The sequence below is a fragment of the Heterocephalus glaber genome, unplaced genomic scaffold (genome assembly GCF_053883595.1).
Source record: "Heterocephalus glaber isolate CG9 unplaced genomic scaffold, H.glaber_assembly_v1.0 deba00000594, whole genome shotgun sequence".
In the NCBI taxonomy this organism is placed as follows: domain Eukaryota; kingdom Metazoa; phylum Chordata; class Mammalia; order Rodentia; family Bathyergidae; genus Heterocephalus; species Heterocephalus glaber.
The window spans coordinates 31,107,829-31,130,791 of NW_028258151.1; the positions used below are offsets into that span (position 1 = coordinate 31,107,829).

Here is a 22,963-nt window from a genome sequence, read left to right on the forward strand (position 1 = left end):
TCAGTGTAGAGAAGCAATTGTCTTTCCACCCCACCCCGACTCCCCCATCTTCCATCAAGAATTCCTGGCCAGCCTTTCAAAATCAGGGCGCGCTCATTTAATTGTCCTCGCTGCTCTGTGTACCTCCGAGCGTTAGAGGACGACAAACCCGCAGGCAGCGCTTCGGCTTCCGATGGAGGCCGCTCCCGACGCGCACGTCCTGACGTGACGTTGGGGGCGGGGCCGCGCCGTGCGCGGTGACTGGCGGCAGCCCTGGCGGCGGCTGGAGACGTAATAGTGCGGGTCTCGAGCTCGGCGAAGTTTCCAGGCGGCAGTGGCGCCGGCGTCGGCTTCGACAGCAGGAGCGGACCCCAGGCTTGTCGCTCACTATGCCGACTGTGGAGGAGCTTTACCGCAACTATGGCATCCTCGCCGATGCCACCGAGCAAGTGGGCCAGGTGGGTCCCGAGCGGCCTGCAGGGCCCGGCGCCCCGCGGCCTCTGACGCGCTGCCCGCCGCGCTCCCGGCCGGGCGGGGGTGGGTGTCCTGGCCGGCCCGCGGGCTCCCACTCGCCCCTGACCGTGTGCGCGGGCGGGGGGGGGGCTCCTCTCTGCGGGTGTAGACGCCGCCGCCCCGGGAGAGCTGGCTCCCGCGGGTCCCAGGCGTCGGCGCCTCCCTCGCAGTCCGCCCTCTCTGGCGGGTTCTGGCGCGGCCCTTTCGGGCTCGCGTTCCTTCTTTTCGCTGTAGGCCTTTTGCTTAAATCTTTCTTCTCCTTTTCCTTGGAGCTGAGTGCTGCGAAGATGAAACCGAAAGTTTTCAAGAGGTCCAAGGTGATGTGTTCTTGTTGGAGGCAAAAGTTTGCGATTAATTTAGGAAGAGTGTTTAGGAGAGACATGCTAGTGAATAACAGTAGGGGAACTTTTGGGTCCAGACTGTCTTGAGGATTTCAGGGTTTCTTCGCTCCTCTGTTCCGAGCGCCTGCTGTTTTCTGAGCGCTGGAGGTGCACAGATGGAAAGGTTCGTTTCCCGGTAGGTACTTTGAGTGAGAAAGACTAATGATCCGCAAATAAATAAGAAAGGTGAGATAAAGTGGTCTAGGAAGGCCTCTGCTGTTTGCCCCAGACGCTTTCTCAACATTGCTGAATTACCCATGTACCCCTTGATTTTTTGTGTGAATTTTCAAGTACTGGAGTACATTGGAGGTGAGTGGAAAAGTGGCTGGGTGAGTATGTGCTTAGGGGACAGAAGCAGGCTCTCCTGGAGATAATCTGGATTATTTAAGGAATTATGTCTTGGATCTTGCATGTGCTTAAAAAAACCTTTTTGTTACTCTTCTGTTTACGTATCCCAAAGAGTAGAAGGTAGACCTTAGAGGCTAACAACATTAGCAAAGCAATAGCAGTGCCCTTCCCATTCCGTTTTCTTGGATGTGTGTAATTCAAGTAGAACCTTCCTGAGCTGAGATGGGAGAAGATTGGTTTATTTTGGTTTGGTTTGATTTGGTTGTTTATGCTGGGACCTTGTTATAGATCACTCTAGAATTGTGACTGTACCAGCTTCAGGAATTCAATCGTGTTCCTTCTCTACTTATTTCCACCTCAGTAGGGAATTTCAGTGCTATCAGTGAGAACTGTGTGTAGTACTGACAGTCTGTTGTAGATGTGTATAGTGTGTGTTGGGTCAGTGGTAAAGGAAGAATTTTCTGTCCATTAGGACAAGATAGGGGAAACTAATGTCAGTTTGAGTTTGTTGTTATTCCTAGAGAGAAGTAGTGAAGATATTTTCAATCATGGTATAATTTGTCTATGATTGAGTTGGGGAAGATGGTAACAAATTGCATTTTGTAAATTTGACTTAAGTTACATATCAGCAAGAAGGGATGAGGTAGGACTAGTGATTGTAAACTAGTTTGTAACTGGTGCTCTCTCAAAAGAAATATATCAGGAATCTTCTAGAGAAAACTGAGGCAATATACATAGTGCTGTCTCATTCCTCACCCTCATTTTTGCTGGAGTAGATTTGACAACTACCTACGTAGAGTGTATTAAGGACAGTGGAAGCCAAACTGTAATGTGTGTGTACAAATTGAGTATCCCTTATTTGAAATACCTGAGATCAGAAGTATGTCAGATTTCAGATTTTGGAATATTTGCATAGCTTGTACAGATTAAACTTCCCAAATCAGAAATGCAAAGTGCTCCAAAATCTGAAACTGAGAACCAGTGTGACATGTACTATGTATGAATAACTGAGACTGCTCAGATTTTTTCGTCAGATGGTGGAAGATGACATAGTCATCTTTAATTATAAAAACTGGGTTGAATTGAGAGCTCTCCCCCAAGAAGTCAGAAATGTCCTTTTCAAGGCAAAGAATCTGCCACTTAGGAAGAGTGCTCAAGAGACAGAAGTTTGTGAAAAAAGGGAAGAAGTGACTGTTTCTTTAGACCTTAATGAGGGCCACTGATTTCATTTATTCAGTACATTTTTTTGACCACCTATCATGTACTAGGTATTACTGGGCACTGGAATTTAGCATGATTCTCTGTAGATCATGGGTGATTGATTAGTGCCATCATGATGCTGTAATGACAACTCCAGAGCAATTATTTGAGACAGATCTCTGCATAATGAGTTGTGACCAGCTCAGCAAATTGTGGGAGAGTTGAAGGTAGGCAGACTATAATGCCTACTAATTGCACACTGTGTAGTACTTCCTCCCTTTTAGAGAAAATGCTTGCCAAAAAGACAGTAATTTTTAGGGTGTTACTTATAATTTTAACTAGCAAAGGCAAGAGCCAATTTAATGGAAAGGACCCTATTAAACATTTCAAGAGAGAAAAGAAAATTTGTTTATATTTTTGGTATAGCAAAACCTAATTTTGTTGTTGTTGTTTTTATTTTTTGGTATGGGGGATCAAACTCAGGACCTTGTGCTTGCGAGGCAGGTGCCAGAACCACTGAGCTAAGTCCCCGGCTCCTGTTGTTTTCATTTTTGAGACAAGTGTCTCGCTCTGTAGTTCAGGCTGTCCTTGAATACACTGTGTAGCCCAGGCAGGCCTGGAACTCAGGCGATCCTCCTGCCTCAGCCTCCTGAGTGCTGGGATAACAGGCATGCCCCACCATGCCCAGCAGCAAAACCTAATTCAAGTTAGTTTATGAGATTTACAGTCCAGGTTTAAGTTACCTGGTAGGTATCTATCTGAGCACTCTGCGACTGTATTTAAATTTATTGGTCTTGAACTTTCCTTCTAAATTTTATCTTGATTTTCAGTGCTTGCTGGAGAGCTGAGTACACCAGTTGCACAGGTTGGTGCCACTGCAAACTCCACTATTGTCAACGTGCCTTTTGAGTTAAGCAGTCAAAGTGTCCAAGGGAAAACACAAGTCCTCCAAGGTTTCATCAGCTCATTTCCCTTAAGCAAATCAGATCTCTCTCCTTTTGATCCTCCTTGGCACTATATTTGTATCTGTTAATGGTACTTCAGACTTTTGTTAATCCCTTACTAAATTGTAAGTCTTGCCGGGGATTTAGCTCAATGATTCCAGTGCCTGCTTCTCAAGCACAAGGTCCCTGGAGTTCAATCCCCCGTACCAAAAAAAAAAAAAGTCTTGAGGTTAAGAGTTAAATTCATTGATTTCTGTATTTGGCTTCTCTCCTTCCATTATATCTTGCCCTGCAGTAGATATTTCTTTCTCAGAGTTGAAGTGCATACAAGAAAGGAACAGGTACACATAACCTTTTACGAGGGTAGTCTCTAGTGAAGAAAGAGGGGAGCTCTTCCTTCGTAGGCGTGCACCAATGCCTGTGTTTTCTGATGAGTACACCACAGGTGCTAAGTCCTGAGTCAAGCATTAAATCTATCATTTTTGCTCTGTTCCATTGTGTTCCCCTTACTCAGCCTGCCTTTCCCCACTCAGCCTCTGCTGTGCCTTCAGGTCTCGCTACTCTGCCCAGGGGTCATGGCCAGCCGTGTAGAGCAAGGGATGACACACCATTATTTTAAGTTTTGTTTTAAATTTACGTAGTCTTAAAATTAATTTTATATTACGTAGTAAGCCCTGAGAACATGAATTTGAAATACTCCAATGAAAGAAGCTTGGTATTAGTCAAAGATCTAGACCAGTGATGGTAAACCTTGTAGAACTTTCAATAATAACAGCCCACTCTGCAGCACATGTGCCATAGGTTTGCCATCACTGATCTAGAATTTAGAGTCCTGTAGAACCAAGTTTGGGTCCTGAATGTGCTGCCTAACTTGTTCCGTGACCTTGGACAAATTATCTCACTTGTATTGAGCCTTGATTTTCTCATCAGAAAAAAGTGTAAATTGGGCATGTGGCACATGCCTGTAATCCCATCACTTGGGAGGCTGAGGCAGGAGGACCACAGCAGTTTGAGGCCAACCTGGATTATGTATCAAGACTGTGTCCCCTTGGCCCAGGGATTTAGCTCAGTGGTTTTGCCACCTGCTGTGCAAGTACAAGGACCTGAGTTCAATCCCCAGTACCAAAAAAAAAAAAACTGTGTCCCCTCAAAAAAAGAAAAAGAAAAACACGTACTGTGAGGCATGCAGATTTAGGCATAACTTAATTCCTTGTAAACTTTTAAAAAATGTTGCTAATGATTCCTTTTTATTTAATTCCAATTTCTCCCCTTGGATAGAGAACGTTTGTTGCAAGTAGGAATTTTTCATCTGACTTTAGAATGTAAGGTGTTTCTTTGAATGAATTTAAAAGTAAAGCTTTAAGTTTGTAGAAATTAGATTTGTGATACTTTGCAAAAAGTAAAGGATGTCAGAACTGTTAAGACCGATTTATAAATTCTTTCTAGAAGCTGTGAGACAAACTGAAGGAATGTAAAGGGATGTTTTTAAACCTTTGCACTGAAATATATGATTCACTGTTAATTAATAACCCCTGGAGATGACACTGTGTCTGCGTTTCACAGGAGGCTAACCTTAGTTGTGGAAATTTCCCTTATTTCAGAGTTGATGTTCTGTTTAGAAAAAACTATATTCTGTTATAAGGCGAATCTTGGTAATTCTATGGGTGTTTGTCATTACCCTCTTGATGTCGTGAACTAAGCTCACACATCTAAAGCACTTAAAGTGTTCCTTCTACTGAGTGAACACTATGCTGTATGTACATGTGGTTTCAGGATTATAATCTTTAAGGGTTTTTACTTCTTAAAAGTTTTATTCATATGGTCCACACAAAGATTATGTATGTTCTTATTCTGTATGTATTACTGTTACTTGCCTGCTTGACCAGGGCAATACAGTAAAAGGATTGGAAGCCAGGCATGGTGGTGCACACCTGTAATCCCAGCACTCTGGGAGGCTGAGGCAGGAAAATTGCAAGTTTGAGCCCCGCTTGGACAGCTTAGCAAGACCCTGACTCAAAAAATTAGAAAATAATAATAAAAGGGCTGGGGATATAGCTCAGTGTAAAATCCTTAGGTTCAGTCACCCATACCACCGATCAATAAAGGACTGGGTAGGAGACATACAAGGATTGGAAGTTGGTTGAATCTCCCATTATGAGTATCTGAGAAAAGCACTTAAGGTTTTGTTTTTTGTTTGTTTATTTTAAGGAAACAACTGAGATTTGAATGTATTGTTGTAGTGTTAGTCTCTCTTAACCCAAATCCAGTCTGGCTGTGTAGGATAAATTGTTAATGCTTTCACATCCATATTTTAATATGAGGCAAAACTAAGCTGTGCTTCTTAACCTTCCTGGAATTGCTTACTTTTGGAAATCTATTCCTTCTGCCTTCTTCAAGGTGCTAATTAGAAACAAGTACATTTTTTATGATTAAGTAAATGTAACTAAATTCTTTTTGACTTAGGCAGTATTTATTATCATTTTTTGGCATAGTACCTTCACAAGGCCAGAGTTAATCTCTAGAATGAGGAAGCATTGGTATTAACAAACTTATTTGTTTGTTCTACTTAAAATTCAAGTCCTCTTTCTCTCTTCCTCAGTTGACAAATTTGCATTTTTCACAAATGCATGCAATAAAGCCGGGGCTCGGGGAGAGGGAAATGGTGCAAAGGTAGTTATCCAACTTAAGCCGTAGAACTTCAAAAATTAATCTTATTTCTTAGACTCTAAAAATTTAAAGCAGACTTCTTTCACTTTAGCATTCCATTCTTCAAAATTGTATTTCTTTTCTGCTTCACTCTTCTCTTTCAGCATAAAGATGCCTATCAAGTGATACTGGATGGTGTGAAAGGTGGTACCAAGGAAAAACGATTAGCAGCTCAGTTTATTCCTAAATTCTTCAAGCATTTTCCTGAATTGGCAGATTCTGCTATCAATGCACAGTTAGACCTCTGTGAGGATGAAGATGTATCAGTAAGTTTGTGGTTAATGCTATATAGGAAGGCTTCACATACTGTGTGTGTGGAGAATGTGATCAAAGTAGAAATCCATCATTGCACAGTAAAATATCAGTCCTCTCTGGCATTCCACCATAGCCAGGCTTAGATCTACATTTGAGGAGCTGTAATAGTGCTTTCACCATCTTTATTTGTGAAAAATATATGGAATCACAAAATGCTTTGTTTTGATTATTCACTATCCACTGTTAAAAACAGGCTGTGTGGGCCGGGGATTTAGCTCAGTGGTTGCACCGCCTGCCTCGCAAGCGCAAGGTCCAGAGTTGGATCTCCGGTACCAAAAAAAAAAAAACAGGCTGTGGCTCACACCTTTTAGAGTTTTGTTCATTGTACATATGAAGTTCACTGTAACTATATTTTATTCACTATTACATGTTTGCATGACAGAAAAAATAATTTGACATTGTAATAATAATTATATATGATTACTAAAATAAGAAGTCATTTCTCCCTGAACTGTGTTAAGCACTAGCATTTCTGGCTGCTAATACAGGTTTCTAAAAATTTTCAACTGTTTCCTTGAAGCTTTTCATATGAAATCAGTAAATCGCTAACATTTCTAGCAGAATTTTCTGGGTATAAACTGCATTTTGTCTTAAATGTAAAACTTAGTAAAGATGAATATTTAAAAGTAATCATTAACCAAAAATGCTAGATTAAGTAGCCAATATTAAAAATTCTAAAAGAATTCCTAAGTATGACATTGCCACAGAAGCCATTCTTCAGGAATAATGTGTTATATGCCCAATGGTAATAAAAACTCAATAGTTGCATATAAAAATTAGTATGTGAACATTTGTATATAATCTCAAGTCTGACTACTCTAGTCAAGTATTTAACATTGCTTTCTGCTACATTTTCTTTTTCTTTTTCTGTGAAACTTGAATATTAAATTGGAGCAAATGGAGCCAGGCAACAGTAGCACATGTATGTCTGTAGTCCCAGCTACTCAGCAGGCTCAGGCATTAGGATTGCTTTTAGTCTAGAAGTTCATGGCCAGGCTTTGTAGCACAGAAAAACACTGTCTCAAAGAGAGTAAATTATTTTTAAACTTAAGAATCTCCTGTTACATGTTTCTACAACTCATATGCTCCTACTTACAGTTTCTCTGTGATTTTAGTTTTCTGAAAAAAGCTGAGTTTGTTGTTGATGATAGCATTTGGTTATTGTGTTTGTTTGCAATCATGCCCAGATTCGACGCCAAGCAATTAAAGAACTGCCTCAATTTGCCACTGGAGAAAATCTTCCCCGAGTGGCAGATATACTAACCCAACTCTTGCAGACAGGTAAGGAATTTTATTATTACTCTTGTACCTAAACATAATTTGTCTCCCTGAAGTAGTAGTTACTGTTTTTAGTTTTAGGGTTTTTGTTTGTTTATTTTTGCTTTTTTTCTTTTTGGCTTGAGATGAGGGTGCTAAAGATCCTACATTGACAGAGGTTAAACGTCTTCATTTAGTAGTTTGAAGCTTAATGGCTTATGATTATATAACTCTTACTATTGTTTTGTTTTTCATTCTGTTTATAAGACATAATGACTGGATTCCCCCTGAGAATTTTGATGCATCATAATTTTTTCCTGTTTCCTGTGATTTGATAATTGTACCATCTTCCTATGAAAGTTTTGTAGGCATGCCAGATCAGGTTCTCTACCTATATGAGGAAAATGTGTATACATCATCTATAAATATTTTGGTACTTGATAAAATTGCTTAGGTACCAGTTTCCTGTAATCTGAAAACTGTTGAATCTTGTTTGAAAAATTAAGCAGATGATAGTTCAAATTTTATGTTATTTATTATGCTACTGTTTCTCTATCCAGATGACTCTGCAGAATTTAACTTAGTGAACAATGCCCTGTTAAGTATATTTAAGATGGATGCAAAAGGTAAGGCCAGTTTTTATTCTTTGGCGGGTGTGTGTGTGTGTGTCCCCGAGATTGAACTCAGGACCTTCTGCTTGTGAGGCAGGCGCAGCGCCACTGAGCTAAATCCCCCGCCCAGGCCAGTTCTTATTAATCGTATTAGATGTCTAAAAAATTAGGGGGCTTGGTGTTCTTCATTAAGTATGAAGTCTGGGGTGCACCTAGACATCTTGTTGATAAAAACTAGTTATTCTGAAAAAAAGGCTCCTTAACTCAAGATATTGTAACTGGCTAGAAAAAAGCAGTAAAAAAAAAAACCCTGCAAAAACAGATCAAACTTTTCCCTTAGAAATCTGTTGGAAAAACTTTGCCACTTCAAAGGAATTCTTCCAAAATACCTGGGTTTTATTGTTAATGATGGAAAAATGAAAATTATGCTCAAGCTGAGTATCCAGGAGCAAAGCATGTGATCACTTGTGATTGGGCCTATGGAAATTTCAAACTGACTTTAGCCAGTGTTGATGGTATTCAGGATGTTTATTAACTTGTTTGAAAAGCAGTATAAACTGAGTTAAATTTAAAAGTTTCTTTACATTATACAACTGACTTGCTGCAGACAGCTCTTTTGTTTCACAGGAACATTAGGTGGGTTGTTTAGCCAGATACTTCAAGGAGAAGACATTGTTCGAGAACGAGCAATTAAGTTCCTTTCTACAAAACTTAAGACTTTACCAGATGAAGTCTTAACAAAGGAAGTAGAAGAACTCATACTAACTGAATCCAAAAAGGTAAGCTCTAGTCATCGTTTAATAGACATTCTTCAAAGCATTAGAACATCTTTGAAATTGGCAGTGTTCATCTGTGCTGTATGTGGCTTATGTATGAAATGTCGCATTCCATGAGAACCACTATGGGACTTCAGGGTTTTTTATATTGTATTTTGTACTTGGTCTGTCACAATGATGAATCACTATATTACTTTAAAAGGACTGTTAATCACATTTAAATCCTTTGTGGTGTCATCTTCAAAGTGTTGTATGTTTCTGTAGGACTCTGGATAAATCACCTCCTTCAGGAAACTTTCCATGATTCCTACTCTCTGCAATCTTAGCTAGTCTCCATAGTGTTCTGGATCCTTAGAAAATGAAATATATTATTACTTAAGATCGCATTGAAAAGATCTGGGTTTTTTTCATCCTACCCCCCGCAAGACACGGTGTGAACCTATGCATATTTGTTTGTGCTTCTAGCATTGAGCATGGTTACAGACACTAAGACATAGCTGTGTCACAGTTAATGTCTCACTCATTTTAGAATACTAGAGTACTGGGAGTAGTTTGCTTTAATACGTTCAAGAAGATTCAGCATTTTCTCTGTAATAGTACCAGCCACTCACTTGTTCCGAGAGAAGGAGTAGCTCTCCTGCTAGGAACATCAGACTATTTTACCTGTGCCCCAGCTAATGATCTGGTAGAATGTGTCATGACTGCAAGCTCCTTTGGTCAGTGAACACAAAGTTTTAGACCCACTAATATAGAAGACTTAAAATAAGACTCGCCTGTTCTCCTATTTTGAGTACAATTACCATGGTATTGTGAAGGAGGCTAGTTAATTGAAAGGAACTGAATCTGACTTAACAGTTTGCTACAGATTTCTCAACCTATTTTTTTATCCCATGGATACATTATATGTATATGTCTCTGTTGTGTGTATCAAAAGTAAAACTTTCTAAAAACCAGTTATTGATCCCTTGGAAAATGCATGGTTTACTCTAAAACTAGAAGGTGTTGGGTCGGGGATTTAGCCCAGTGGTTTCGCCTCCTGCTGCTCAAGCGCAAGGACCCGAATTCGATCCCCAGTACCAAAAATAAAACAAAACTAGAAGGTGTCTTTTCATCACTGTTTCAGAAGCATTAATATCAAGCTGACTTGATTGGCTGTGCTACTCTTTCAGTATTACTTTCTCTTTCCCATTCAAGCCATAAGGATACTGTTACTCTGAGTTGTCTGTTTCCAGGTCCTAGAAGATGTGACTGGTGAAGAATTTGTTCTGTTCATGAAGATACTGTCTGGGTTAAAAAGCTTACAGACAGTGAGTGGAAGACAGCAGCTGGTAGAGCTGGTGGCCGAACAGGCCGACCTGGAGCAGACCTTCAATCCCTCGGATCCCGACTGCGTGGACAGGCTCTTACAGTGCACTCGGCAGGCAGTGCCCCTCTTCTCCGTGAGCTCTTTGTTTTGCTGGTGTTTTTATTTTCTGTTTGCTATGTGTATTTGTGTGGATGTCCATTTGAACATTCTCAAAACTTGCCATAGAAGTATCCTTACCACAGTGTAGTGAATATTTTCTTTATGGGAAGCCAGAGCAGGAAATTTCTTCAAAAGAAATTGCTTACAGACTTTTTTAAAGTGATGAGAATTTGGTATTCTGCCTCTGGCTTTGTAATTCTCCTTGGCCATGTGTCTTCTGAGATACGCATACCTGAGTTTGAAAAACCTAGTTTAAAGAATCTGTCCTTTTTGAGTGATGGGCAGTCTGAGAATCTCAATAAATGCCCATAAATTTGATTTGAAAATCAAGGAAGAATTCAAAGATATGGAGCTGTCCCAGTGCTACAGGTGACTTTGCCAAAGGGTGTCCCTTTTCGAGGTTCTTTCCGGGGTGCCCTGGAGCATGCCTTTGTCTTGGTAGTCACAGCACTTGATGCCCAGTTAATTGACTCTTTTGAATGGTATTCTACTATAATACTTGACAGCATATTTCTTTTTCTTTTTGACAGCTATGTCTTCTTTTTTTTTTATATACAGAAAAATGTTCATTCCACAAGATTTGTGACTTATTTCTGTGAGCAAGTTCTCCCTAACCTCAGTACCTTGACTACCCCAGTGGAGGGTCTTGATATACAGTTGGAGGTAAGAGAAATTCCCTGATTTTAGCACTGAAGAGACATTCACATATCTTCACAAAGATGTAAACCACTAACAGATTTGATTTCTAAGGGAGTGATTTAAATATGTCTGGTAATGGTGAGCCACTAATCTGGAGCAGGCAGGACTGATTGCCGAGGAGTGATTCATGGATTCAATTATAGTGTGGATAGATTTCATTAGTCTCTACCTTTGAAGCCTTAATATTTTTAAATAAAGGGTTTAATTCATGCCAGTTTGCACTTCTGTTCTTAAGTTACAGAATCATATTTAAACTAACCCAGAATGTCCTTAATTCCTCATCCTCCAGTGTAACTCACTGTTCTCAACTATAACATACATACTTTTTGTTCACAGTATCTTGTTTTACTTCACAGTTATATATAACATCTCTCTCAAATTTTACCTAATTCATCTCTGTATCCCAAGGAACTAGTACTGAGATTGATTCTAAAGAACACTTAATGGGCCAGGGATTTAGCTCAGTGGTTTTGCCGCCTGCTGTGCAAGCACAGGGACCCGAGTTCAATCCCTGGTACCAAAAAAAAAAAGAACACTTAATGATTGTCGAATTGAACTAAAACATGGAAATGCAAGTGCCATTTCCCACCTAGGTCTCTGGGATAGAGAAGAGTCTTACTGTGTGCTGACACGGTGGTTTTCTTAAAATGAGTTAGGCTCATCAGAGTGGGACTGGGTGAAACAGGGATAAACATTCAAAATATTGACAATTACCAATATTCTGAGTTAATAGCTAGAGATTAAGTTTAATAGCAAATGAAATCTACTTTAAATATTAGTAAATAATTTTTTGGTGTTAAGATTTCCAAATATCTCTTTGTAATGCAAACTAATTTAGTTCATGTGCTTGTCATTTTTATATTTTAATTAGTACTGTCATTATTAACGTGTAGCAGAAAGTGTCATATGTGTTATTTTCCTTATTTCTCAAGCCAAATTGGAATCATGAGACATAGTATTTAGAGTCTGCTCTGCCACTTACATGTGCTGGATATTGCTAAGTCATAATCTCTGACCTTCACTGTCTGCAACATAAAATGTAGGCCCTGCATCTCTAAGGCTTTTTTCATAGCATAATGAAAAATAAGTGAAGTCTGAAGTAGTTACCTAGTGTTGTTCGCATTTTAGAGCACTTGTTCGTTCAAAAAAATGGTAGTAATAATAAAGTTAATTGTGTGTTTTAGGTGTTAAAATTGTTGGCAGAAATGAGTTCATTTTGTGGTGACATGGAGAAGCTAGAAACAAATTTAAGAAAACTATTTGATAAGTTATTGGTAAGAACCTTTTTCTTTCTTTATGACATAATATATAGCCCTAAAGACTAACTTAACATTAATTTTTAGATGACCAGCTTTTAAAATTTGTATAGTAATTCTAGCAAATATTAGAGCTGGTGAGGCCTATATTGCCTATTCTTTTTTTAAAAAATCTGTTTTAATCTTGGCATTTCTTCTGTTGTTGATGGTTTGCATAATTATCATACAGGATTTAGGTAGTAGATCTTTCTTTTGTTCCCATCTCAAAATAACTTTATATCTATGTAAAAGAAATTAGCTACTCTTCTGATTGCTAAATAGTCTCAAAACTGAAGTTAGCATTACAAAAGGTCATTTGTTCCAGGCCACCAACTGGATAGCTGCCTAAGGCCAAGTAGCTTTAGCAATCAGGAAATAAAGTCTGCCATTTAAGTTGTAATTATAGAGAAAATAGGCCATCTGATAATAACGTGTCTGCATCACTGAGTGATTTTCTTATCTGACACAGTGAAAAGCCAGATGCCCTCAGCACAAGTTGAGTCATCCAATATCTGCTGCTCATCCAGGCCTGCAACACTGTTGGGGTATAATACCACCAGTGCTGAATGGCCTTGGTCACACTTCAGTATAGAGAGTCAGTACTTAACACAGAATGGATTCATGTTCAGAAAAAGTTTTTAGAATTATTGAGAGCATCAACTTTTAATGTCAAATCTAGATGGAATCCTGGCTCTGAACTTTAAATTCTTTAATCTTTGTAAATGTCAGGTAAAAGGGCCGAAGACCAAGACCAGACCAGGCCACAACAAGCCTTTATTAGGGGAGTAGATCTGCAGGGCTGTCTCTGAACAAAGGAGAGCCAAAGCAATATGGCTGGGGCAGGGAGAGTCTTTTATAGAGACTGGGGTGGGGTTTGTAGGGGCAGAGGTGGGGTTGAGTGAGGTAGTGACTAGGGAATGGAGGAGCCCATGATGTCACTAAGTGGTAGGAGATGAGTGAGTATTAGGTTACTTTCTAGGCGGGAACAGGGACATGCTGGGAAGAAGGGTTTTTTCTTTGGTGGGAGCAACCATCTTGGCATGACATCACACAGGGGAGGGGGCAAGGCACCATAGGAAAAGGGCAACTACTATACATAATAGCTGCTGAGGTGGTGGGAGACCTATCAGTAAGTACTTGATGTTAGCTGCTTTCATTTTCATTATTTGTAGTCACAGCTGTAACATAGATTAGTAAGTAGACTTGACATGATAAGAGCATTGATTCATTTGGTAGGCAAAACAGTGGCTTTACCTAAATTTCTATGTTGGGTAGTTTGTAGTGTTCCATGTATTAAAAGCATACCTTACAGTTATTTGAGTATTTGTTTATAATCAGTGTTTACAGCAGATTTCAAGCCATCTCTGTACTTTTGCTCTTAGGAGTACATGCCTCTTCCACCAGAAGAAGCAGAAAATGGGGAGAATGCTGGTAATGAAGAACCCAAGTTGCAGTTCAGTTATGTGGAGTGTTTGTTGTACAGTTTTCATCAGTTGGGCCGAAAACTTCCAGATTTCTTAACAGCCAAACTGAATGCAGAAAAGCTCAAAGATTTCAAAATCAGGTGATTCATGATTGCTGGTTGAGATACATGATTGAGAGGTTCAGTCTTTATCAAAAGTGATTACCGTCTTGAAGCTTCCCCTGGGTTCTGGTTTTGTTTTGCGAGGGCATCTCCCCCACCCTGTCTTGTGCAATGGAATAGAATGGAGCATCCAGAACAGGCATGCAGGTAACAAGTGACAGATGTGGCATAACAGATCCATAGGGGAGCTGAACTTTTGAAGAATTGGACTCCAGTTCTTGTTTCTTTATGATTGTGGATAGGTTTTTTCTAACCTCTTTAATCCCCTCAAATTTTGCTCATTTGTTAATTGTGAATGGTAATAGTAGAGATCTGGGAATTAAATGAGACAGTGACTGAAGCTTTTAGCATAGTGCTGGTACACAGTAGGTGTTCAGCCACCTGTGACCACTGTTGTTAATACATCTGACTACATTACTGAAAGAGCAGTGCTAGGGAAACTAATGCAAGACACTTGTACTGCCAGGTATGGTGGCACGTGCCATAATCCCAGCACTCTGGGAGACTGGGCTAGAAGGACTTCAAGGTCAAGCTCAGCCTAGGCAACTTAGCAACTTAGAGAGACCCTGTCTCAAAGAAATTTAAAAGGGCTGGGGATGTAGCTCAATGCAGAGATCGTGGGTTCAATCCCTATTTCTCAAGAAAGAGAGACCCTTTATATTGAATCATCCCCTTGACAGCGGTTTCACATCCTAAATCTGAAGTGCTGGAGCCGCAGTTTCACCTGTTTACTACCCGCTACTGCATTAAGGGAGTGATTTTTAACTTGTGGATATAATTAAAATAGGTAACTTAAGACATTATTCTTTGTCATGGGTAGCCATTTTCTGCACTTAGGGTCATTTTGCTACTTTAGAAAATTAAGAGCAAAATCAAAGTGATTTGCAAAGTAAATACTTTTTCCTTTAGGCTGCAGTACTTTGCCCGCGGCTTGCAGGTTTATATCCGACAACTTCGCTTGGCTCTCCAGGGTAAAACAGGGGAGGCCTTAAAAACGGAAGAGGTAAGAATAGCAGCTCACAACTCATAAACTGCTGATTTCTATCAAACTATGTAGGTTGGCATTGGGATTTCTGGTTTTCCCTGATCTCACCTAATTTAATCAATTGTCATTCCAGCCCTAATGAAATACTTTGAGTTTGCATTATGTCTTGTAACTTAGAAACTTAATTTCTTTTAAAACAGCTCCAATGTGTATCTGTTGCGTATATAATTTTCAGGTAAATTGTAGATTACATTTTAATGTTGTAACCTGTTGAGGAAACATAGATGATTTGCTTTCTTTGCCATCTCTGGAATTGTGTAGTCAAGAAACAGAAGTAAGTATTATCAAGAGATTTAAACCAAGAAATTCTCTACCCCTAGTGATTCTGAAAGAGAAGTTCAATTTGTTTTATGTCAAAATGGAATATATGCACATAGAAGCCTTTGGCCTTTTAATTCAATTTTTTTTCCCCTTTGCAGAACAAGATTAAAGTTGTTGCATTGAAAATAACAAACAATATCAATGTTTTAATCAAGGTAAATCTTGACTTTTTACTTACATACTTAACCCTCCCTCATAGCTAGAAAGTGAATGCAAGGCTTTCCATGTGGTTTTAGATCCATAATGGGAGTATTCAAGGAGAGATGCCATTTATGCCCAGTATTTGGCCTTTTGAAGTTTTATGCTTTTTATAATACCAAGTGATATGTCTATAGCTATCACAAAGTTACACTTTGTTGTATTCAAGTTTTGCAGACAGGCGGCATGGGTATCTCCTCTGGTCCAAAGTATTGGACAGGTAGATGTATGCTCAGAAATTTCAGTGACTGAAAATCAGGCATTCTTTTTTGAAAATAATTAGTAGTAGTACATGTTTTCACTACACAGTGATTACACTCAGCTTGGGGGTGTGACACGTATACATATCACATCTTGATCTTTTAACTCTGGTGATCTTAATGCTTTTGGGTCCTTTTGAATGGCCAATACAGTAATATCCTGTATTGTTTACTCAGAGTAAACATGTACTATATAACATGTGGAATGTCTTATGGATTGTTTTTCTGTAAACTTTCCTGTGTAATAGAGTCAGAACTTACTGTCCTATAGGCTAGGTTATACCTTATTATTACATCATAATTAACCCTCTAGTTATATTTACCTTTCTCAAGTATAGGTGTATCTGCTGTAGGTATGCTTTAAAGCTAATCTGGTAAAAATCCCATGGACTAATTAGTTTTTATTAAAAGTGAAGGAAGCATTTCAAAGACAGTGACAGTGAATTAGAGATTGAGTAATGAGTGTCATATTGCCAAGCAGAAAGTGAAAAGGCATTTAAAAACAGAAGAGGTGAGAAAACTGACACATCTCCAGAGGAAATTTTTATAATATCCACCATTTATTAATGATCTTAAACATAAATAACAGTCTCACACTGTAAATCCATATATTAAAATGAGATTCGACTTTATTTCAAGTAGTGATACAAATGTATGTGGAAATATTGAGAATTTTTAAACTGAGCTAGTAGTAATACAACCTAATGCATGTACATGAAAGTTTGCTCTTCACAAAACTAAGTCATCTAAAGGTGACTAGTAAGACGTATAGGAAATGGAGATGAATAGTGTTTGAATTTTGTGTGTAGGTTGTCTCACCAGAAAATCCAGAAATATTTTTTAAATTGGATAGGAATGTGTAATGTAGTCAGTTTTTCTGTTTTAGGGAAAGCACAGGAAAAACTGGTGTGCTTTAGGCCATTCTTGGTGTTTTTCACACTCTTTAGTTTCTCCTTAGGCAGGTTCGTCTAATTCCACAACTTCCCTTTATTCATGAATTTTCAAATTTTATTCTAATTTCCTACTTTTACTTGAGATTTAAAATGTTTAAGATTGAAGCCTGTTCAATGTTCTTTCCTGTTCATGCGATCCCTTTCTTGGCTAGTAACATAACTATATGCCAAATCCCTGCAGCTAGAAGCTTCAAGCATTTTTTACTCAAAGCACATTCTGTTGGCCATTTCTCCGCATTTACCTGGTACACTGGACTTCAGATTTCTATGGGTGGACGTAATACTTAAGAACTGTTTGATGAAAAGCTTAAAGAGTATGTTTAGTAATTCATTCATAGTTTCAAGGATATTATGAGATTATTTCAATTCTGGATTACCTTAATATTTAAATTTAGTAGCTGTTTGCATTCCTACAGTGTTTAGTATTCAATCTTTTTTTTTTTAGTATTCAATCTTATAAGGGTTTTTCCTTATAGTTAATTTATAGATTTGCAGGGGGGACATGATTAATAAGACCTTTAATTTTGTTCTCATCTTGAGCCACTTAAAATTTTGCAAATGCAGAGTGCACCATTGTGTTTTCCTTAAGGCACCTCCACGATTGCATTTGTGCAAAAAAAAAAATTTGTTAGCTTTGGTTATTAAAGCTGGTAAATATTGGTGTTTTATCTTTAAATTTGAAATAATTTAGGAAAAAAATCACCTGCAGTTTAAGTGATGTGCGCATAATTATGTTGGGTAATTGGTGTGTTTTGTAAACAGAATTATTCCAGTTTTCTTTTAATTACCAGCATAAGGAGGATAAATTAAAGCTGCTTCTCTTAAAACACTATCTTTTGGACTTTGTTTTGGTGGTGCTGGGTATCGAACCGAGGGCCTCAAACAAAAGTAATCTTTAATACGTCTCTTCCTGCTTCCCACCTTCGTCACCACTCCCCCGACAACAGATATATTAGAATCTTGTCTGATTTTGTCTCTCCAGGATCTCTTCCACATTCCTCCTTCTTATAAAAGCACAGTAACATTATCCTGGAAACCTGTACAGAAGGTTGAGATCGGGTAAGAAATAACATTTCAAAGGGATTTGAGAGTTATCAAAATCTGAATTCAGTTGTCACTTTAAATAAGAGTATATTATTAGTTACATGATTCTCAAGAAAATGTTAAAATGTGACAATTAGAAGCACGACGTAAATACAAATTCTGATTCCAGTGTTTTTAAAATAAACTGGTGGAATAAAACCCTGGAACTCAGGGTGGTTGGTAATCCTGTAACATAACTAGATTTTTCTGACAGTTCCATAAAATGAGTCTGTTGCATGTAAGTCTATAAAGCTATCCATTTGCCAGGTGTTGTGGTGTATGCCTTTAATCCTGCCTACTCCGGAGGCTAAGACACTGTTACAAGCTTGGGTACAGCCTGGCAACCTGGCAAGACACCATCTCAAAAATTTTAAAAAGTCTTGTGAATGCCTTCTGACAACATCTGCCTAACCAAACTGCAGTTAATTTGATGACGTGGAACATTTCGTTTTTTCTGATGTGACTGTCTTCTTTTACAGTTAACGTGCTAAGTTATAAATGTACTGATAGCTTTTGGCGTCATAGAATACCTTTTAATTCCTATTCTTCCCGCCATTGTAGGCAAAAGAGAGCCAATGAAGATACAACTTCAGGTTCACCACCCAAGAAATCTACAGCAGGACCAAAAAGGGATGCCAGGCAGATTTATAACCCTCCCAGCGGGAAATACAGCAGCAATTTGAGCAACTTTAATTATGGTGAGCGTTTCCGTTTGGGTATAAGCAGTATGAAATTAGGTAGAAATTGGGTTGTACTTGATTTCATTTACTAATTCCATACAGTATCCTAGTTCTGTGAGTTGACTTGAGTTAGGTTAGGAACTAGAGCTATTGGGGAAACAGTTTCTATCATTTCTCTTAACCCTTATAGTCTTGCTGAATTGAGCATGCAACACTAAACACTTCTCAGACAAGGTGGTGCACACCTGTAATCCCAACACTCGGTAGATGGGAGACAGGAGGATCTCGAGTTCAAGGTCAGCCTGGACTACACAGCAAGCTCAAGGCTAGCCTGGACTACACAAGTAGAGAGAGACCCTGTCTCAACACCAACAACAGAAAATGCTCTTAAAAAGGAAAAATAATGCCTCTTGGACTCACAGGCACCAACAGAAGAAAGGAAGTTGGCATGAATCACCCATTTCTTCTTTTCTGAATTCTAGCTTCAAGGCAAACCATTTGTACATTCTACTTCAGGGATGAGTATATCTTCTGACAAATGTGGTCCTAAGGATCTTTTTTGGATCTTGTCACCTGTTGCTTATCCTTTTTTCTGTAGCTTGTACAAAGAGAGAAGTCACAAGGGTCACCTATGCAAGCACCAGTAAGCAAAAAAAATGTTCTATTTCAGTCTCTCCCTTTCCCAGAATATAGTCCTGCTTCCCACCCATCCATTTGCTCCCGGGGCTGTTGAATCTGAAGTCAAGTGTATTTCTTACTGGCTTTTTGGCCTCATAGATCCTTTCTTAAAAGAATGAGAAGAAGTATCAGCTCAGCTCCTTATCTTGTTTAGCAAGACACAGTTTAATAATGTCAGCAACCAGACATACTTGTGGTCCTGATTACCACTTACAGTTAATTCTACAGTATTTATTAAGGGGAAAAGGTACATTCTGACCATGTACTCTCTATAATTCCATTTTCAAGATGAGATGATTGTGACATTAAGTGAATTCCTCAAGCTGAATTTCTGTCTGAGCAGTTTGGAGAAAGCCATTTTGAGACTGAGAAGTAAACCCTTGTACTCTAGTTAACTCACTTGGAGACAAGTTTAGAAAATACTTCTGAACTCTCACTTACATACCAATATACAAATGTGTATCTCTTCACCTCTTACCTGAAAAATAAGGGAAACACGGGGCTCTTGCGAGCTTCAAATAAGAATATTTGTGTAACCATTTTCTAAGTGAAAATGATTCTGCATTACTTTATTGCATCAGGTACTGTACTTTGTTATTTGTATGATTTAATGTGTCTAACAATTCATTCTTATAATCAGTGATTATCTCAGTGGAAGGATGTATCATAAATGAAAGTAATCAAGAACTTTGACAATACCTAAGGGAATTGGGTTCCTTTTCATCTGGCCTTGCTAATAATTTCAGTCAGTTTTCTTCACTGGAAAGATTCTTTTAAGGAATATTTCTCTGGGACTATAAAAGTCACCGACTCTTGTTCTATCATGGGATACAAAGGACTTGATTTTTTTAGTAAAAGATACACACAATGTCTATCAGTAACTGAAACACTGTGTGTGGACGTGTGTATGTCTGCTATACATTTACAGTTTAAGCAGCACTTCAGGAAATTCACATGGCTGAGAAAGTGAAAAAAACTTCATTTATATCTACATTTATGTAAGTCCCAGTACTTTAACTGTTGTAATCAAAACAAAAGAAATTGCCTATTGGTTGCATTTGATGGGTACATTTTTCACTCCTTTTCAGAATTGATCATTGGTAGTTTAACATATTTCTCATCTATGACACTAACTTTTAAAGATCAGTGGCTTTATTAATTGCATACTAAGTACAGAAATTTATATAGTTTATTTCTTTGGTAGTGACAGGCACCAAAATAAAATAGTTCCAACATTGTCACCTGAAGCCACTTTGTTGATGGAATGTGCTTCATTGAGCCTGTACTGTGAATGTACATATTTAGCACCTTACAATATTCCTTGCTATGTATGCTTCACTATAAATGTTGGCTTGGTTTTATGTACAGAATTAATTTGTAGATGGATTAGTAGAATGCCAGTTTTGCTTTTATAGGGTCTACTGCTACTTTCAGAGCTAAAAGCTGTATTTCTTTTGTTTGCCATACATGAAATCCTGAGCAAGACCTAAACCGTTGTTCGCTTTTTCGTAGAGCAGAGAGGAGCCTTCAGGGGAAGTAGAGGTGGCCGAGGTTGGGGAACACGAGGAAATCGTAGTCGAGGAAGACTCTACTGAATAAGACATCACATCCTTCAAGGACTGTCATGAGCTTAATAAACATAAATTCTACTACTCATTGGATTGCCGGGGATGTCCCTTTAAAAGGACTGCTGCCTTCAGTTGAAAACTTAATGTTCTTTATACCTTTGTATGTATGATCTACTTTTGTAACAGACCATGGTGTGTCCGAGGTAAAAACCACAATATTTTTGGATGCTTTGTCTCAATCTTGTTTTTGCAGTATCATTAGTCAGACTTCATACTGTAGATCTTTTACTTTTAAAACATCTTGGCAGTTTGTTATTGAGAGCAGTTTGAATCTAAAAATGTAATGAAATTCAGTCTAGTTCTGATAATCTGGTAAAGATCATCAGTTTTGAAAGGTTACTGATTTTTCTTCTCCCATCTTAGTTTTTTTACCCAATATATGGAGAAGAGTAATGGTTAATCTCAACATTTTATTTTCCTTGTTATTTTAATAAAGCTGCTAGGCAGTTGTGCAGCATTCCCTACTAGTGTCATAAAAATAGAATACCAATTTTCTGAAAATGTAGAAGTGACAGTACATTTTTAGGAGAAAGTAAATTGCTTTGCACTGCTTCCTTTACTCTTTTCCATATATTGGGATACAGCTTTTGAATATGGGATCTTACTATTTGAATAGAAATGTGTATGTATAATAAGCATATATCTGTATGTATGTATGTGTGTGTGTACACACATATATATATGAGCATGCTGTGAAAAACATCAATATTTTAAATTCCAGGAACGGGTAGTCTTTGACACGGTGATTATCCTTTTGAGGCTGAGTACATTACTGACTTGTTATCTAAGTTTTTGCTCCCCGTAGAGAGTTTTGAGTCAGTTGCACTTACATGATTATTCTTATTTAAAACTAAAACCATGGCTGTATTTTGATAAATTTGGAGATCCCTGTTGGTAAAATACAGCCAAATCTGATGTATATATAGGTTTCTACAGGATGAGATAGTATAATTTAGGATTTGAAGATTTAATAACCAGGGCTACCCAGGAAAAGTGACCTGATAACATCATACCAATAAGTAAAGGAGGCTCTCTGTTTGCTTTTGCCACTTTTAAGACTTTTAACTTCTCAGGTTATTAACCAAATTATTGTATAAGTTAGCAAATAGAATCCTTAGGTTAAAACGACAGATAGGAGGTTTGTGGAGTGTCTAATGTCATGGGCATTTTTAGTAGCACAGACCCATTGTTCTGCATTTATTTCATTTATTTTTGTCCCATAGTTAACGTTCTCTCCCCAAATTTCCTATTAAAATCAGATGCCCAAATGACATTTCTAGTAGTTTGATGTATTTTTTGAGGAATAGTTTGTGATTCCAATGCAGGTGTCTCCATTACCATTACTTCTACACTGGGAAAAAAAACAAAACCCACATGTCTATGAGGAAAATATTTCTTTCTTTCTTTCTTTTTTTTTTTTTTTTTTTTGGTACCAGGGATCGAACTCAGGTCCTTGTGCTTGCAAGGCAAGCAACGGAACCACTGAGCTAAATCCCCAGCCCCAAGGAAAATATTTCTTAAAGGCTAGAATGATACAAGTGAGCATAAGAAATTGGTCAGCTTGACTATGGAGTGATGGCAATAATCTCTAAACATTCCAAAAGACTGAGCTGCACCTAAGCTCCCTTGGAACCTGAACAGACATAGGAACATGGAATGAACATTTGAAAACTTCTGCTAGCTGGTCTGGACCTGAGACACATCAGCCAATGACTTAAAGCCATTTCAAGTACAAAACACATGTTGGAGCTCCAGCTATATAAATCTGAACATTAAGTGTAATTTTTTCTTTTTAAGGATATTTGTAAACCTAAAGCCGAACAAAAGTTTGATACTGATTTGACACTGTTCCTTCCCTTAACACTTTTTGTTCCCCTCCCCTTTCCTAAGGCAATAGAGTGTTTGTTTTTTGTTTGGCTTCAAAAATGAAAATGAAAAACTTCACGCCATGGATTTCCTTTCTTTTTGCAAGACACCTGTTTATCACTTTAAATGTAAATGTTCCTTTATGCTTTTGAAATAAATTTCCTTTTGTAGTTTTGCA

The 22,963-nt window shown here is 38.3% G+C and overlaps 1 protein-coding gene across 2 annotated transcripts; it reads left to right on the forward strand.

Annotated features, from left to right (window-relative positions):
* Window positions 1-225: 225 nt before the first annotated feature.
* Api5 (apoptosis inhibitor 5) lies at window positions 226-22,963 on the forward strand. Of its 2 annotated transcripts, none has more exons than XM_004852002.4 (14): window positions 226-437; window positions 6,175-6,336; window positions 7,573-7,666; window positions 8,203-8,268; window positions 8,881-9,032; window positions 10,262-10,468; window positions 11,053-11,157; window positions 12,378-12,467; window positions 13,871-14,052; window positions 14,983-15,076; window positions 15,538-15,594; window positions 17,833-17,909; window positions 18,495-18,631; window positions 20,804-22,963. In XM_004852002.4, the coding sequence occupies exons 1-14, from the start codon at window positions 369-371 to the stop codon at window positions 20,884-20,886; spliced, it is 1,575 nt and encodes a 524-aa protein (XP_004852059.1). In that variant the 5' UTR covers window positions 226-368; the 3' UTR covers window positions 20,887-22,963. The 2 variants fall into 2 exon arrangements, with proteins under 2 accessions (XP_004852059.1, XP_004852060.1); XM_004852003.4 differs by having other exon boundaries at window positions 20,809-22,963.